Here is a 17,967-nt window from a genome sequence, read left to right as displayed (position 1 = left end):
TGGGGTGAATAGTTCAATAACAAAGAAACCAAACTGGGGGGATGAGTCGATATGCTCAAGGGCAGGGCTGTCACTCAGGGGGACCCCAACAGGCTGCAAGAAAGGCCGACAGCAACCTCAAGAAATTCAACAAGGACAATTACCAAATCCTGCACCTGGGAAGGAATAGACCATTGCTGGGGGGGGGCTGGGGACCGACTGGTTGGGGACAGCTCTGCAGAAAAGGCCCTGGGGGTCTGGGCTGACAGCAAGCTGAGCATGGGCCAGCAGCCTGCCCCGGCAGCAGAGAGGGCCACCAACATCCTGGGCTGTTTGAACAGGAGCACAGCCAGCAGATCAAGGGAGTAGGGATTTTCCCCACTTACTCGGCACTTGTTAGACTGCATCTGGAGTAAATGCTTGTAGTTTTGAGATTCGCTGTACAAGAAAGACATCAATAAACAGGAGCAAGGTCAGGAGAGGGCTACCAGGATGGTAGCACTTGTCCTATGAGGAGAGGCAGAGGGAATGGGGCTTGTTCATCCTTGAGAAAAGAAGGCTGTGGGGGAACCTAATAGCCACCTCCCCATATCTATCGGGAAGTCATCAAAACAACAGAGCTAGGCTTGTTACTGAGGTGCACAATGGGAGAAAAAGAGACAGTGGGAAATACAGGAGGATCCAACTTGATATAAGGGACAAAAATTCTCAAACACTGGAACAGGCTCCCCAGAGGGGTTGTGCAGGCTCCATCCTTGAAGGTTTTCAAGACCTAACTGGAGAAAGCCCTGAGGAGCCTGGTCTGATGCCAGAGCAGGCCCTGCTCTGGGCAAGAGGTTGAACCAGAGATCTCCTGAGGGCCCTTCCAGCTGAGAGACTCTGGGATTCTGTGAAACTGCCAGGGTACCTGACAGTACCCTCCTGAGCGGTAACGGCTGAAGAGCTGGGGATGCAAAAGCTGGCTCTGTACCTCATAGCCTGCACAGCTGTGTGTGAAGAAGATGAGCAAGCTTTTTCAAAATGTCAAAAATCATGTGTGCAGACACAAGTGTGTGAGAGACAAATGTGTCTCTCAAAGCCTGACCAGAGCTTCCCATTGCTCCCACCTATAATGTGAAGTTGCAACATCAACCTCTATGCAAGTGATGTCTAATAAACACATTGTCCGCAAGTTCTCAGCAGCAAGACGAAATCACTTGTAAAGACTGCGTGCTTCATCCTGTTTTTCTTGCACATCAAACTCTTGGACATTGCAATACAAAACTTCTTTAGAAATCACTAGAGCAGAAAAAAATAACTGTATTTCACAGTTAGCATGAATGGCATGCACATTTTGTACTGTATATGAAAGCAACAAACAATAAGCATAAGGAAAATCTAATAACCTTTAATAAACCATGTTTTTACAATTGACAGCATCTTATATTTTCACAATGAGGTACATCAACGGAAGGACCTTTCTTTCCTTGCGCCACAACATGGCAGTAGCAACACAAGCAAGCAATGTGGTGTGTCAAGGTGGAAGAGCAAGAAGCTGGCAGTAACTCAACTTCAAACTCTCTCTCCATTTGCCCCAGGGACAGCTCAGCCCTGCACAAAGGAAGGATGAGCCAGCCTTGACAACCTGTCGTTTTCTTCTGTATTGTTTGTGCCAGATGATAATACTTTGCAAAAGATTACAGTCTGGTCAAGGGAAGACTCTTTATTGGTTTACCCTTTTCTCATGTTTTGTGCTGTTGAATGACAAGGGCAAATAATGCTCTCTTTTGAGGATGTTCATTCAGAGTTGCTCTGAACCTGTTGGTAACAGGTGTCAAACCCAGGTTCACTCGGTTTCCATAGCTGGGCTATTGAGCTGGCTGCCAGCTAGGCCCTTTCTTAAATTACTCGACAACACCCAATGGACCCAAAGGAAAACTGAAATTACCAGAAATAAAGGCACTTTGTGTTGGCCCTAAAGGAAAACATAAAGCTAAGGATGGTTTGGAGCAAAGAAGGAACAAAGGTCTTCCCCTATTAGATGCATCCAAGAAAGGCAAATGGGTTTAAAGTCGAGTTTATCCTGAAATACAACAGACTTTCTGGTAAGTGTATACAGGGTCAAATTCGCCACTACCTTACGCATGATATAAGTAAGGCAAAGTGTCTCTTGTTGTGTAACATTAACAACAGAGAAGTACTCTAGTGAACAGATCCTATGCGCTCCTCATGTTGCCCGATGCACAGCCCATGCATTTATTACAAAACAGGGTTCCCCAGAGCACCTCTCCTTCAGGAGCTGAATGGGCATCTTGGGAATTCAGGTGTCTGAATGGACTTCTGACAGGCAGAGAGCAAAATACTGCTCCTTCAATTCTGAATAAGGGCGAGAGGAGACTGAAGTCTGTCACGCACCAGCTCTTCCAGGAAAAAAAAGTACAGTCACAAATCCCAAATTTACAAATCAGACAACTTGCCTGAAATAGCTATAGTATAATTGCTTGGATTTTTTTCCTTTACATTTGCATATGCAATATGTCTCATAAATGAGTAGGTAGGGCTTGAATCACAGCAGCATTTTAGTGTCTAACTTCCGTTGGTTTCAGTGACAATAAAATGCCCAAATACTTCTCTGAATTGGGCCTAAATGACACTCTGACTCCTCGCTTTGGCCAAATGCCCTTACTGAGGTAACAGCATCAGCAGTTCCCAGAGGGCTCCCAGGCACATAAAGGCCAGGCGTTGTTTTTGAAAAAGCAGCAAATATCCTTTCATTTGAATCACAGCAATTCTTACTCTTCGTTCCCCGCGGGTGCCCTGCCAGAGTACCTTTGCCCCGCAGCATGTTGCCTCATGGTTTTTTTAGGATGCTCCTACTCCATTTCCTTGTGAAGCTGCTTATGACTGGCCTGTCCTTACAAATAATCCCGCTGGTTATTCAGGCTAGTTAGTACCAGGCTAGCTGTAGAGATTCTAGCTTTCGGTAGGTACTCTCCTGTGGTAACAGTGTTGTAAAACATGCCACAAAGATGTTGTTTTCCATGCTGGATCATGGAGAAGCATCCACAGAGTTTGAGCCGTGGTTGAGAGCCATGTTGTGCCTCTGCTAAGTTGTGACTGAAAATTTCCAGTTACTCCTTCCAGCTGGGTGAGGCGGCTTTCAAACCGGACCTGGGTTTTTTCTGTTTTAATCCTACACACAAAGCCCCCAGAAAGCAGGCAGAGCAGAATATGTCCCATGGGGATGGTCACGGGGCTCCCCAGGTGGAGGGCCAGCGCAGTGCCAGGTGGGGAGCACAGCACGCCGGAGGTCCCGTCTCCCTCTCTGCGCACCAGGCTGGCCATCCCCCTGCGAACACGGGTCACCAGCTCCCACTGCTCGGCTACACCCCAGCTCCCCTCCGAGAGCAAACAGGGAGGCTGTCGGTCACCTCTAAGTATTTCCAGACAGGCCCTTCATGTACGACGGCACGCCCGACGGCGTGGGAGCAGAGGTAAGAAAGACAGGTAGGGATCCTGCCGCGGTGGCGTTAATGATAGTGGTAAACCTTGGACCGCTCTCCCTGTTGTCAGGGGAACGGCATGGGTTGCTGGCCTGCGAAAACATAAAAGAGCGGCAGCGAGTGGGAGAGGAGGCACTGCCGCCTGCCCCACGGGCTGAACCCGCTCCCAGACGCAGCCGAGCATCCCTGCCTCGGCAAGCTCAGCCAAGCGGGAAGCCAGCCGGCGACGAACCCATCTGCCGGCATCCGGAGAAAGAGTAAGTCGCTGTCTTTGTTTCGTCTGTGAAAGGGGGGGCGTAAATAACAGGGGAACGTTTGCTAGCTTGTATTTTTATGAATGAGGCCGTTTCTCTTCCAGCACAATTATTTCCTTGCCAGTAACTCTGTTCCTGGCAGGTATTTTTTTTCAGATTTGTTGTTTTGTAATCACGGTGAAATAACAGATTCTGCAAAGTTTGTCTTTCATATGTTGCAATTGTTTATACGCTGTATCTGTATGCCTTAGGTAATAATTAATAACTCTATTAATAATAACCACAAAGACTGGTGGAATGATTTTGCTCCATTTTGCAAATACTTCTTTAGGCAAATCTTTAAAGGTGACAGAAGTGTTGGTGGGAATTATTCCAGCTGACAGGAGTTGAGTCATTTTATTCAGTTAAAACTGCCTTGAGAAGAGCACTGGAAAAGGAGGATCAGGGAAAGAGCAGCTAGGACCTGTGTTTTATTCTGCCATTTAATTTATAAATCAAGCCAGTGATACAGTAAGGACAAAACAAAGTAAATACACCGTCTCTATATAGCTCTGGAGTCTCAATGGCAATGACAACGTCCACTGAGTGAGTGAGTGAACGGGAGACGAGATACCCGGCACCAGGAGGCCCTGCTCCAGAGTTTCAGTCTCCAGCTGCTTAGTGACCATTAGCATTTCGTAACAGCTTTCTGTTATGCAGCTTTCTCCTCTCACAACTCTTTTTCTTAATTTAGGATTTGAACAATAGAGAATAAAGTGTTAAAGTATGCTTTTTATACCATTTTCATTAATGAAGTAAGCATTATGTTTTGGGCTTGGCAAATCTTTAATTTAGCGTAATGCTTAACTTGAACATTTGTCCAGGTAAGGTTAGAAAGGGCACCGGGAAATAATAACAACAAGTTGCAGTCAAGCTTTCTTTACTAAAGTTCACTCATTGTAAGTACCCTTGCTCCAGGGAGTAGTTGATTTGACATAAAAAAATGAGAATTTTAAAAAGTGGTTTTAAAATTAATTTTAGTACCTCAGTGTTCAAGTGCTCAGCTTGAGCCACCAAGGATAATTCTGGTTTTCAGGCAGTGCTGACCACCCATCCTGGGGACACCTGATTTCCCAGAAGGTGTCCCTTTCCAAGGACAGATGAATAAACAGGGATTTGATTGCACATACCTTACAATTACAGAAGTACTTGTATGAAAATGTGATACACTTGCGCATTCATGAGCATACAAACTCATGCTTTATGCATGTGTAGACACTTTTTTTTTTTTGAATACTCAGACTTTAAATGACAGGAAGCACAACCCCCCTAACATTGTAGCTTACATACATTCAGTGCATTCAGAGTCAGCACCAGTACTGAAGGAAATTATATTTGCTAAGGCTTCTCTTTTACAAGAATAAATAAAATTAGGCTATCGGAAGGCAAAAGGCTAGATCGTTCAAGAAGCGAACGAGGAAGTTATTGAAAAGTACTAATCTGTAATTTAGACTAGAAGTAAGATCTTTGCACAGTGTAACATATAACTGTGTACTCTGGGGTTTCTCTTTAACACAAAGCCATGGCATGATTTTATCTTCCTGACACCTTTTTGGTACAGGGCTCTCTCATAAGCATCAGGACAAGAGTTCAAGCCGCTAGTGCTTCCATTACTTGAAAGCTGCAGAAGGCACTGCGGAGAAATATTAAACAGCCAACAGACTGGAATAGCTGCCTGGTTAGATAGCAACAGGAAGAAACTGATTTTTCTATAATGCCTTCCCTCTGAGACTCTTAAAGCACTTTATAACCACTGAATAGGAAACCGGGACTGGTAGTCATAGGTTGTACTAGCAGGCAGGATGGAGACACACTGCCATAATAGCACCGCTAGAAAAAAAAATTCTGATATTCCATTTCATTAGATCAGATATATACCACCAATTTCAACCCAATTACACAGGTGTAATGACAAATCCTGCCTATGGTGCTCAAGTGGGTAAGGTATGTTTGATCTGCTGCTGCTTTGTAAAGCTGTGCAGAACAGTGCTCTCCTCCCAAGTTGGTAAAGCTTTATACCACTTACTTCTCACTTTTCATTTATGTAAATGCTTATCCTGGTGCAATTCAAAGGTGAATACCCAGATCAGTGTGTGTCAGCCTTCCCGGACAGCATGTACTGTGCACATCTCCAAGCTGGAATAGCTCCAGGTCTGTTCTGGCAAAGCAAATCCTGCCACTCATCTTGGTCCCCCGCTCTTTATTAGGAAAACTGCAGACTGCATGTGTGAAGCGGGGCGTGAAAATGAAGGCCTTACACATGCATCCTTTCTACTCTCTCAGGGTTGGGAATAATCAGGCTGTGACCTGCTGAGGGTGATCTTCATCGGGGAGGAAAAAGGGAGGTATTGCCACTCCCAATTCTTTGGGAGGACAAGACTTCCTCCTTTTCCTTGAGTTTTCTCCTATTCATCTGCCTCCCTGCAGTTAACATGTCACAACCTTCCCCGCTGTAACGTTTGCCTCCGGTATGGACAGAAGCTTTGCATGGGATGGACAGGCTTGATGATTTTGCAGAGGTCTTTTTAGACGAATTGTCTGTCCCAGAGTCTGTGTACACCTGAATACCAAAATACCCATATGGGAACATTTTCAAGGGTCTGTGTGTTGTTCAAGTTCGATGCAACAGAATTGCCTATTTTATCTTGCATTTTTGTCATTGCTGGGAAGGAATTTGTTCCGCTACACTTGACAGCACCACTGCTACAGCACTGGCTGCTCAGCCTAATGACAGCAGCCCAGGCTTTTGCTGCACAAGCAAATGCAAATACAATTTTCAAGTTATTGACAACAAGCACGGATCACGCTGCAGCCTGGAAGTCTGTAGAACGTCAGCTTTTATCACAAAGTTATTTTCCTACATTTATCTGTGGAGTAACTAAATAAATATGGTAATTGTTCAAACAAAGAGACGGAAAACAAAATACCTCTCTCTCTGCCATCAGCCCACTTAGGGAACTCCTAAAACTCCCACAGAGTAAAAAGGTCAAATCCAGCATTTTGTTTCCCTCAAGGCCTGAGCCTCCCTAGGGCTTTCTAGTCAGATAATGTAGCTACTCTGCAGTGAAGACTCAGACTAGACTTATTAAGGGACTGACTTTTTGCATTTTACATAAGCCTTTACATTTTCCTGTAATCTTGTATTTTAACACCTCCTTAGTTCAGTAGATGTTAAAAGCTAACCTCACCCTTTCTCATGTGCATACCTCTCTGCAAACCAGAGATGTTATTTTTTTCAGTTACAATTTGACAACAAAAATTTTTTTTCCAGAAGATCTGATAGACTTTCAAGCAAATTGTTAGCATTATCTTTGAGAAAAAAAAAAAGTTCAGTTTACTCTTTCAAATGCCAAAGAAATGCATTTCAAAAACCTGCAGTTAGTCACGATGCGAACACAGCACAGCCACCCAGCAGTAGCCCTGTGCAGTCTTTAAAAACCCCTTTTCAACAAACATTTCACAGGCTAGACCGGTATTAAATATCACCGAAAGAGTACAGAGATGAAGGCAAGCCTGGGGCGTGCTGTGCTCCTTAGAGTAACGGGAGCTTGTCTGCGCTCCTCTTCCCCCTGCCTCCCTTTGGAGGTTTCTGCGCGGCAGGCGAGTGATGCATTGGCCCCGGTGAGATCAGCCCAGTTAAGCTGCTGTACCTACCTCCTTGCTGCCACCGTCACTCTGAAATGCAATGTATTTTTTTACACATCCCTCCCATACCTGCATGCAAACAGGAAAAGAAAGAGGGAGTCTTCGTAGCTCTTCTAAATCCTTTTGGCATTGTCCAGCCTTTCATGCTATTTTGATCTAAATTGGGTGGTTTTGGTATTCATCCTGTGTACATTACTCAAGCTGCACAAGATTATATGGCTTTAAGCTCCTCTTTGCTTAATACAGCACTTTCACATAGGCACATGTTAACACAAGTGATCAATGAGGGGTTTTAATTAGGTTTTTTTCTGAATAGAGAATGGAAGAAAGCACCCTGTGGAGAAATTCATTGTATAGGCTTGGGACTTCCATTGAATAGGATTAACTTTCCTTGAGACAATAGCATTCTCACACAACAGTCAAAGGCTTTTTATTGCTTTTTTGCAGTTTTCTTAATACACAGATCTGCAATTAGCAAAAAAAAAAAAAAAAAAAGTGGAATGATCAAAGCAAATTCAGAAACCTGAAATGACATTATTACTAAATAAGCATTGAAAATCGCCTTTAGCTATCAAAACCTGCGAAGAAAAAGGAGCGGGGATGGAATCTTGTGCTAGAAAACTTTTGGGATAACATGTAATAAAACGGGGGTTTCAATGCTGGAAAGAGGATACACATCTAAAAACATGCACGGCTGAAGCCATCAAACTGGAATAATTTTCTGCTGGTATCTATGTCTAGTCCGATTTTCACTTGAGAGGCCCCCCCACTCAGGACAAAAATGAACAAATGATTTGCTAGATTTAGATCACTCAATTTTTTTCAGAAGCAGGTTATTGCTACCAGGAGCAAGTAAAATTTCCCTAAAATCATTAGGAATTTTGTTTGCTGCTAAGCAGAGAATGCAGCTTCTCTTCTCCCCTCCCTATCGCAGAGATCCCAGCTCCAAAGCAGCGGCTGCCCTACCCCTCCCCAGGCCAGCACTGCAGGCTGGAGGGACTCCGAGGCAGCTGCTGGGATCTAGTTCTTCTCCAGTTTTTGCATGGAAGGAACAACTCACTACTGAACAACAAATACTGGTTTGGATATAAACCACACAAATCAGGAGCCAAAGCAGAAGCAGAATGGGTGGCTCTTCTAGAGAGATGTTGTTCCTTCTCTTTTACTTTCTGTCAAGACATGCTTGTAAAGTTAGCAAAAAACCTGCCCCGGGACCTCAGTTTTGTACTCTTTCTGTATGTTCTGCCCTATTAAAGAGCTTCCTGATTTGTTGAGGAAGGCTTCCTACTCCTTCCTTCTCCTTCATTCCTCCATCCCATCTCTGGGCTGCACTTGCCTCTCCTCCACCAAGCCCCTTATCACCACCTTTCCTCCTTCTCTCTACAGCTGCCTCCTTCGCCCACAGCTACCTCCTTGTTCCACCACACAGGCTGCTGTGGTTTCCTCCTCATCCACCTGTGTCTGCTGAGTCTGTGCTCTGGGGTCTAGGTACTGTGTCCAAGTACTCCTAGACATGCTTTACTAAAGACTGACTTAGTTGTTACGGAGTTGCTGCTGGTGCTTAGAGCTGACCTTTCTTCCCTGTTCTCCAAGTATTCAGCTAAACAGATCTGGTTATAACAAAAAGTCCTCCAATTTGGGGTGATGCAAGAGCTTCCCCTCAATGTCAAGGAAGGCTTTTCTAAAGGAGTCTATGAGGAAAACTGGATGGTACGTTTGGACTTCAGGAAGCTTAAATGCCAGATGAAAATCAAGAAGATGATACCAATCACCAAAGCCTTCTTGATGATTAACATCTTCAGGCCAGTTAAGAATCTCTTGATCTTGAACATATCCCACTTCCACCTCTCCATTTCCCAGAAAGCCCTTGCAGTGGCAGAGTTTCTATCAGTACTCTTTTTGTAATCGCTGAATCTTTGCCTTCTGATACCTGAACTGAGGTCTCTCTTCAATTCATAGAAACCAAAATCCACTCTTCAAAACCTTTCTGAGGTGTTTTAATGCTGTAATTGGCAGGTAACCACTGGGGAAACACTGTCGGTTGTTTGGAGGAGAACTGGATCAACTATCACCAATTCCCATGGGGTAGTGGTACCCTACCACTGCTCAGTGAAGTTGGGTGACTGCTTACCCAGGCATAAGAAAAAGCAGGCGTAAGAAAAGAGCTCTGGGGCAATACAGTCTAATTACTATTCAAGGCACTGAGTCGTTCTCATACATGGATTTAATTTTTCACTTCATTCTCAAACACTAAATGCTTACCACATTGTGACTCTGGACAGCAAGGCGGTGTGGGGGGGTTGACTCAGCAGCTATTTATCTACTAGTTTTACTCCCCTCTTGTTTTTTCCACCTCTAATTGTATTTCCAAAACTGGACTATGTAAAGATGGAAAGGGAAGGAAAGTAGGCTTTACCTCCAATTTACCTATGCAGGGGGCAGATTTGTTGAAGCAGGGGGTGCATATGTTGAAGGTTGCAGCCGTAACAAAAACTGACCAGTAACTGATAAAAGGAAACATTACAATCACAGTGCATAATTTCAAAACACTGTGTAATTGTTAGCTGACTGTATGAGACCAACTTAGAAAAAGTATCAGTGCAGTTGGGTGAAGGGCATGTTATTATATCCCACCTATGCCTCATTTGAAACATGGTTGTTTGGGATGTTGTTAGAAATAATACCACCGTAAAGAAACCACGTTGTTAGAATAAACCACCATCTGTTTGGACAAATTATTTCTTTGCTGCATTGGACAAAGAAATGAACCCAAGGTGGTATTACTTCTGCTGGAGGTCATCTTGCAGCCTGGTAGAGCTCTAGATTCTTTTTACTCGAAAGTTTAAACCAAACCTTCAGCAATAGCACAAGACTCCTATAGCGCATACCACGTTTAGGCTACAGATCCATTTTGTGTTTTAATCAAAATGTATTTATCCATCAGCTCACTGCAACTGGTTAATGAACAAGTTCAATCACTTCTGGTATGAAAACGTGTTACCGTTTTTATTACGCCAGCCACTTTCAAGGACTGATGAACATTGGGTATAAGGTTGGACAAGACTGACTGTCTAAAACAGCTGAATTGAACAATTACATGGAAATAAAATGCAGACCAGCTCCTTCTTAGCTTGAGCTTCTGTAGACAAAGGCGTTATTCTTTGCACCAGAACAGATACATAAAAGCAGGTAGGTTTTGGTTACCCATCTGTGAGGGAAGGGCATTCAGCTAATTTGCCAAGTTCAGATTTGAAATACCATTCTCACTTCTTGAGTTCAGCAATCCTCTAGTATAAACTGGAAAGCTGAAAAATGTTTATATGATTTTTACAGGACTGCTATACCTGCTATGCTATGTTATGCAAGGAAATGTCAAATGGCTTATGCAAACAAGTTGCAAAATCCATTGTGTCAGGTGGATGAGTCTTTAAATAGCTATAGATTTTAAAAGTTTTAAGTAGAAACAACACCCAGAGATGTTTTCTTCATAACTGTATGATAAGCCTCCTTTTGCCAAAGTTGGTAGCATAGTAGAAGAGTAAGACATAGACTGAGTCTGTTGGGTTGTTTTATCACTGAAATAGCCATAGTCAAGGAAGAAGGCTGCAGAACTAGATGAACGCATGCATATTAAATGCATATGATGAGACTGTTGCTTAGTCTCTGAATATGTACTGATTATATTGGAAGTCTAGCTAAGCTTGATTTGAAAATTAGGGAAGAGAAGGCGGCATACCCACCAATTTTCCCTAGAAAATCGTATGGAAATTCTTGACATTTAGCACGATCTGATGCATTCTTTGGGTTTCTATAGGTTATATCTAAAAATATTTTAATGAGCTCAATGGATAAATTATCTCTGTTAAGGGAGCGGGTAATGCTCAGAGAGCGAGCATGGTGGAAAGATGTAGCCCACAGCCCAAATTCTCCAGTTTTCTGAAGATACTCCGTTGTTCTTTGTAAATTTGGAGATGATGGAGAACACAGACCCACAATAGGCAAGAGAATCACCCCATATTTTCTTTCCACTTAATGGCAATATTACAACAAAGGGCTTTTGTGTATCTCCAAGAGCCCTACTGAAGGCATCTTTGCATTACAAGCAATCCAAAATATAAGGAATCTCTGCAAAGGAGGAAGATTTTTGAAAATAACTGTTAGCTTTTGCAACTTCAAAAGTACTTCCTGAGAGACAAAGGGTTTATTCTTTGTGTAACTCACCATGACATCAACACAGCAAATTAAAAAAAAACATTAACAATTCTGTGTTTCAGTCCTTTCAATGATTAAACTCAGATCACTTCAACCATTTTGCTTCATAATAACAAGACGTCATCCTGCAGGTGCATACATTCAGACCCTGGCCCTGTTTTTCAGACCCATGCTCTTCTTTGATCCTCTTTTTTTCCCCCCCCATCTTCTACCCTGGCAAAGTCCTGTCCCTCAACTGCCATGTCTGCAACTTTTGCTTCACATTCTTCATTATCTTCTGTACTGAAACTCAGACTCTTCTGAGCCACGCCTAGGGAAGACCTCTCCCCAGACTTTTAGTGAAAACAACCTCTTGCTAAGTTGTGACCCTCTCTCCTAACAGTGCCTTGACAGCAGTAATAATTCAAAAAGGTACAACTCAGAGACATCAAGCTAGTGCGGTTGAGTTTTATCTATGCTTTAACTCGCTTCTTCCTTGCAAGGCAGCTCTTCCCACCGCTAAAAATTAAAGCCAACCTTTTTCCAAGCCTTAACCCGTGCAGACAGCAAAGTAATTTGATTAAGAGCCATATAATGCACATTTTTCTGTAGATAATTGGTAGCTTAAGTAAAGGTGCATCGCAGGTGACTGACACTTCACAGACAGACAACCTGCAACATGTATTTCACTGCTTGCATATCACTCACCAAAGCCACACAGAAACTAAATACTGAGAACTGAATTGATAGGAATGTTTCTGCATTGCAGGGAGCAGAAGAGGATAGCAAGTATTTCTGGAGATAACATTTCCTGGAACGCCAAGGTTTAGAATTTTGTTTGGATTTTGATGGACGGAGCCCAAATGCTATCAGCTAAGCTAAACTTGAAAGAGAATTTTCTTTGGTTGGCTGCAGGAAAGTAGAGAACTAAAGGTTCTCCACTCTTCGGGTACTGAAAAAAATATGAAAAGGAATCAAGAGTTAAAACTAATGAGGATGCATCGAAGTATTTTATTCTAACGTTTTATGACTATTAAGTCCTCACATGTTATGTGGAAAAAGCAGTACTACCCCTTTTTACGCGGGTGGGAGTTTGAAATGCAGAAGTGCTGAGTCTTCAATTAAAATCTCTTTTACTTAGTTCAAACTCATACTGTTAACATTGTCTAGGAATTCTTCTGGCAAATATTACCTCCAAATCAGATAAATCCAAATAATTTCATTGAATTGTGAAACAGTGGTGATATTAGAGATTTCTGATTTATCACAACTGTTAGCCACGGTTAAGGGCTGAGAAAATAAGCACAGTGTGGAGGTTTAGTAATAGGATTTTCATTGTGATGCATGATTAGATGCTTAGATACTGGAGACCAAATTAATCTAGGAGTAACGATACCAGAACAGCTACAGCTTATATGAGTCTGACCTTTGAAGTTAAACATTAGCTAACAGTTGGACTGGTATTTCTGGTATGTTCTACAAGATGGATTAAATATTTAAGTATTAAAATGTCTGTATCCTTCATTTAAGAAAACAACGTACTAAATTCAGGGAGTACATACAGAATTAAATCACGCTTGAGTCGGTTTGCGTACATTTACACTATACAGGTCTTGTTTAAGAATGGCCACAATCTGTCAGACCAAAGATCCATCTAGCCTAGGGGTGTTGGTCGACAGCCGGCTGAACATGAGCCGGCAGTGTGCCCAGGTGGCCAAGAAGGCCAATGGCATCCTGGCCTGTATCAGAAATCATGTGGCCAGCAGGAGTAGGGATGTGATTGTGCCCCTGTACTCGGCACTGGTGAGGCCGCACCTCAAATACTGTGTTCAGTTTTGGGCCCCTCACTACAAGAAGGACGTTGAGGTGCTGGAGCGTGTCCAGAGAAGGGCAACGAGGCTGGTGAGGGGTCTGGAGAACAAGTCTTATGAGGAGCGACTGAGGGAACTGGGGTTGTTTAGCCTGGAGAAAAGGAGGCTGAGGGGAGACCTCATCGCTCTCTACAACCACCTGAAAGGAGGTTGTAGCGAGGTGGGTGTCGGTCTCTTCTCCCAAGTGACAAGCAATAGGACGAGAGGAAATGGCCTCAAGTTGTGCCAGGGGAGGTTTAGATTGGACATGAGGAAAACATTCTTTACTGAAAGAGTGGTTAAACATTGGAAGAGGCTGCCCAGGGAAGTGGTTGAGTCACCATCCCTGGAAGTATTTAAAAGACATGTAGATGCGGCACTTAGGGACATGGTTTAGTGGGCACGGTGGTGGTGGGCTGACGGTTGGACTCGATGATCTTAGAGGTCTTTTCCAACCTTAACGATTCTATGATTCTATGATTCTATTCTATGATTCTAGTCAAGTAGCCATCTCCAAGATGCGTAGGAGAGATTTCAAATAGGACAAGAACATGTGATACTTACTGCTATAATTTTCTTTGCCTCCAACTATTTTCAGCACAGGGCCTTCTGTAGTCAAGTGTGGTGCCTGTGTACATCATAACCGCAGTGGATTTCTCCTCACTGAACTTACCCAGTCCTGCCTTGAATTTGTGAAAACTTTTTGCACCCCCAACATCATTTGATAAAGATCAACAAGTCAGCTGTGACCCTACTGGTTTTATTTGACACGTCTTGCTCTTGTTCTTGGAAGCAGTGCAAAACCGATCTTTACCTGCCATCTCCATATTATTTGTGCTGTTATAGGTCACCACCATACCCTGCCTCAACCATCTCTTTTCCCACCTACAGTCCTACCTTACCTAGTCCCACCTTACTTAAAGGGAAGCCCTTCCATATCTCATCACACTTGTCGCTCTTCTCTGAACTGCAGTCCTTTCTGAAATGGTGGGATCTGAACTGCACGCAACAGGCAAGTATCAGCAAACAAGTGATTTATGCAGTAGCTCAACAGCACTGTCTCTTTTTTCCCATCATTTTCCTGTTACATCTTAACAATTTAATTTCTTTTCGACTGCTGTTAAGCAATGAGCTGATGTTTTCATGCAACTGTCTATCACAAGCTAAAGATCTCATTCCTGGAAAGGATCCGGTGGTAATGTCTGGCCCAGAGTCCGCCGTTTCTTACGTGCAGATTTTTCTCCCATGTGCACGTAACTTGCCCTTTTCTTCCTTTTCCCATGGATGGCAAAGTCCTGGTCATTTATGAACCATCCCAGTTTCTACAAATTCACTGACAGGAGACCGAACTTCAAAGAAAAAAGGTGGACTAGAGGACTGTATCTTCTGTAAGTGAGAAATGTGGAAAGTAGGACATAAACTATTCTGTCAAGATGCAGTTTTATGGTTTTTTTTTAAATTTAATATTAGTCAAAGAACACTCTCACTTGAATTTTCAGCAGAAATTGAGCTTAAAACATTTAGATCTAAATCACATACCTGGTAAACTACCATGCATATGATAGTGCTAATGACTAAGAGAACTTTAGTGTGCTCCTAAAGACATTTTCCTTTAATCGTCTGTAAAATGACCATGAGGTTTATAGCAGAAGATTCCACTGTCTAATGATGGAAGATTGAATAACAGACAAAAACAATTTGTATTTTTATTATATATACTATTATTTTCCTGTTTATCTGGTATGTTTCTCCAAAACTGTAGGTGTATTGCCATGTTTTCTGAGGTGCTGGAGACATGCATTCTGGACATGGATCAATCTTTTCACATGCTAAGGACCAAAATCTGCCCAGTGCATGCCCTACTGCTGCCTTCACTAGGACCTGCCACCTTTGGTCAAAATTTGGCTCTCCTGTCTCTCGGTGCTTCAAAACAATTACAGTCAAAGCAGACAAACTTTCCAACATCTTACAATTTGTGTTGAGAAATGGCATTCTGCATTGTTGCTTGTACCTAATAATATGTACCTAATAATTGTACCTAATAATATGCCAGGAGAACCCAGATGCTCCTGGTAAGATCCAACCCTGCTCTGAAGAACAAAGGGCTGGTAGCTGAGAATCCAAGAGTCCCCACCAAACACGCTCCCAACCATTTGAGGTAGAGCATGGCTGGGATGGAAGCTTGCTCCGTTGTCATAAGCATGCGTGGAGGTGCTACTTTGCTTTGCCAGGGTAAATGAAGGCAAAAGCAACCAGCAAAGCCAGGATCTATCCTATGCTAGTTGCTGTGCAGAGACACAGTGAGAGATGGTCCTTGGTCCCCAAAACTTACAGACTAAGGCTGGAGCAGACATAGCTTCATATGGACCAAAAGCAGGTTTTATCAGCATACCACATAGCTCAAAAGCGTATGTGCTGCATCCAGCAGTGCATCTGCCCTTAACCACCCTTTCTTTCTTTCCCTTTGCCCAGTATATCCCACACTCAGTTTAAAGGGAAGGTTATCACAACCCTTACTTAGCAATTCAGGTGTAAAACAAATGCTTGTCTTTAGCCCTTCTCAGACTCCCTCACTTGGTGAAGTGGAGAACAAGGTCATTTGTCACCCCTGTCTGTCGGGAAGCGGACAAAGAGAAAGCAGAAAGCAGAAACGAGCAGTAGTCCTGCCCTTACCTTCACACTGGGCAGGCTGAGGACCCGTCTGGATAGAGAAGAGGGTGTCCAAGCTGTCCCATAAGCAGATGAAACTATTTAGAACAAAAGAGGAGTGAAAGAGGAATCCCAAACATGAGTCACAATTCATTTTTCTGAATCAGTGTAGCTGTGCTTCTGCCTCTAATGCAGGGCAACCTGCAAAACTGCAATATGGTTCTGAACAGATGAGACAAATAATGAGTGGGAAAAGCAAAGTAATATTAACCGTCGAGTGGTCTTTAGTATAATAAAGAAATTGTTTTTCCTCAGTAGGTAAAGCCAAGTGATATAATTCACTGCGTAAAAGGAGGAGACACTTGGCAGCTTGGCACCAGTACTAATGAAGCCAATAGCCTTCTCTGCTTTCTCCTTTTGGCTGGCTCTCATTTTGGCTGGCTTCCTTGGCATACACATCACTGGCAGTTTTGTGAGAAGTCAGAAGAACCATACGCTAATTTTCACCAAGGAAAACACAATTCGCAACTGCAGCTGCTCGGCGGATATCCATGATTGTGATTACTGCCTGGCAAACTTGATGTGCAATTGCAAAACGGTGCTGCCTTCTACCATGGAAAAAACTACCTACAATAGCCACCTGACCATTTGGTTCACAGACACCTCTGCGCTGGAGATGCTTCTCAACTTCACAAGGGTGTGGGATTTGAAGCTGTCCTTCTGTGGCACCACTCCTCTCCCAACAGAGTACTTGGCCATTTGGGGACTTCGAAAGCTCCGGGTAAACAAGGTCAAGGGACAATTTCCAGAGCAGAGTGTAACCATCTACAGCAGCAGCAACAACGAAAAAGAAGACTCGCCTGCGGTGCACAACAAAGACAGGCAAATGCTTGTATATATTTCTTTTCTGGATACCTCGCTTTTCAATGGATATTCTTTGCTGAAGTCGTACAGTGTGGAAAACATCTCTAGTATCACGGAGCACTTTCCCAGCCTGCTGCACTCTGATGTTTTCTCAACCTCAGATAACAAGAGCTATGTTGTAACATTCATTTACTGAGTTATTTAACATACTCAGTAGTCAGAGGCATGGCAAACTGCTAAGAGAGAGATGGGACTTCTTCAAGTCTATTTGGTTTGGCCAGGAGGAGCCGTTATGGGATGGACAGTTCTGACTGTGATAGCACTCTACAAGGAGGTGTTTAAAATAAGACAGACTCATCAGACTAATTCAGTAAACACTTTCTTAAAGAACAAAGAAGATGTGAAACGACTGTTTTAGAAAGCATCGGTACAAATTCTTTTTATATATTGTAAGCTAAGAATTGAAATCTGCGGATAAATTTTGTTTTAAGGTTGTGCCTCAGACAGAAAAAGACATAACCGTGTACCTCCAGTAGAAGAACCTGAGCGCCTCCCGGAGGATCACTCGGGTTAGACGGCAGCTCAGGAGGTCTCCAGGCCAACCCCCTGCCCCAAGCAGGGCAACCTCTGGGATCAGACCAGGCAGCTCAGGAGGTCTCCAGGCCAACCCCCTGCCCCAAGCAGGGCCACCTCTGGGATCAGACCAGGCAGTTCAGGAGGTCTCCAGGCCAACCCCCTGCCCCAAGCAGGGCCACCTCTGGGATCAGACCAGGCAGTTCAGGAGGTCTCCAGGCCAACCCCCTGCCCCAAGCAGGGCCACCTCTGGGATCAGACCAGGCAGCTCAGGGTTTTCTGCAGTCGAGTCCCCAAAACCCCCAAGGTCGGAGCCTGCACAACCTCCTTGGGCAACCTGCTCCACTGCCTGCCTGTCCTCATGGGGAAACCTTTTTCCATGTATTAATCCCAGCCTTCCCTTCTCCAGGCTGAGCAAGCCCAGTTCCCTCACACTTTTCT

At 43.6% G+C, this 17,967-nt stretch overlaps 1 protein-coding gene across 1 annotated transcript; it reads left to right on the top strand.

Moving 5' to 3' along the window:
* Positions 1-3,638: 3,638 nt before the first annotated feature.
* On the top strand, positions 3,639-17,671 carry EPCIP (exosomal polycystin 1 interacting protein). The gene is made up of 2 exons (XM_076353160.1): positions 3,639-3,718; positions 16,405-17,671. The coding sequence occupies exon 2, from the start codon at positions 16,475-16,477 to the stop codon at positions 17,147-17,149; it is 675 nt and encodes a 224-aa protein (XP_076209275.1). The 5' UTR covers positions 3,639-3,718; positions 16,405-16,474; the 3' UTR covers positions 17,150-17,671.
* The last annotated feature ends 296 nt before the right edge of the window (positions 17,672-17,967 follow it).

This window comes from Aptenodytes patagonicus, chromosome 1 (assembly GCF_965638725.1).
Source record: "Aptenodytes patagonicus chromosome 1, bAptPat1.pri.cur, whole genome shotgun sequence".
NCBI classification, from domain to species: domain Eukaryota; kingdom Metazoa; phylum Chordata; class Aves; order Sphenisciformes; family Spheniscidae; genus Aptenodytes; species Aptenodytes patagonicus.
The sequence above is the reverse complement of the archived record's forward strand: the minus strand, read 5'-3'. Positions and strand labels throughout refer to the sequence as shown.

What these genes read in the sequence shown, in the direction of transcription:
- EPCIP (XM_076353160.1), top strand. Translation starts at nt 16,475, where the DNA reads ATGAAGCCAATAGCCTTCTCTGCTTTCTCCTTTTGGCTGGCTCTCATT.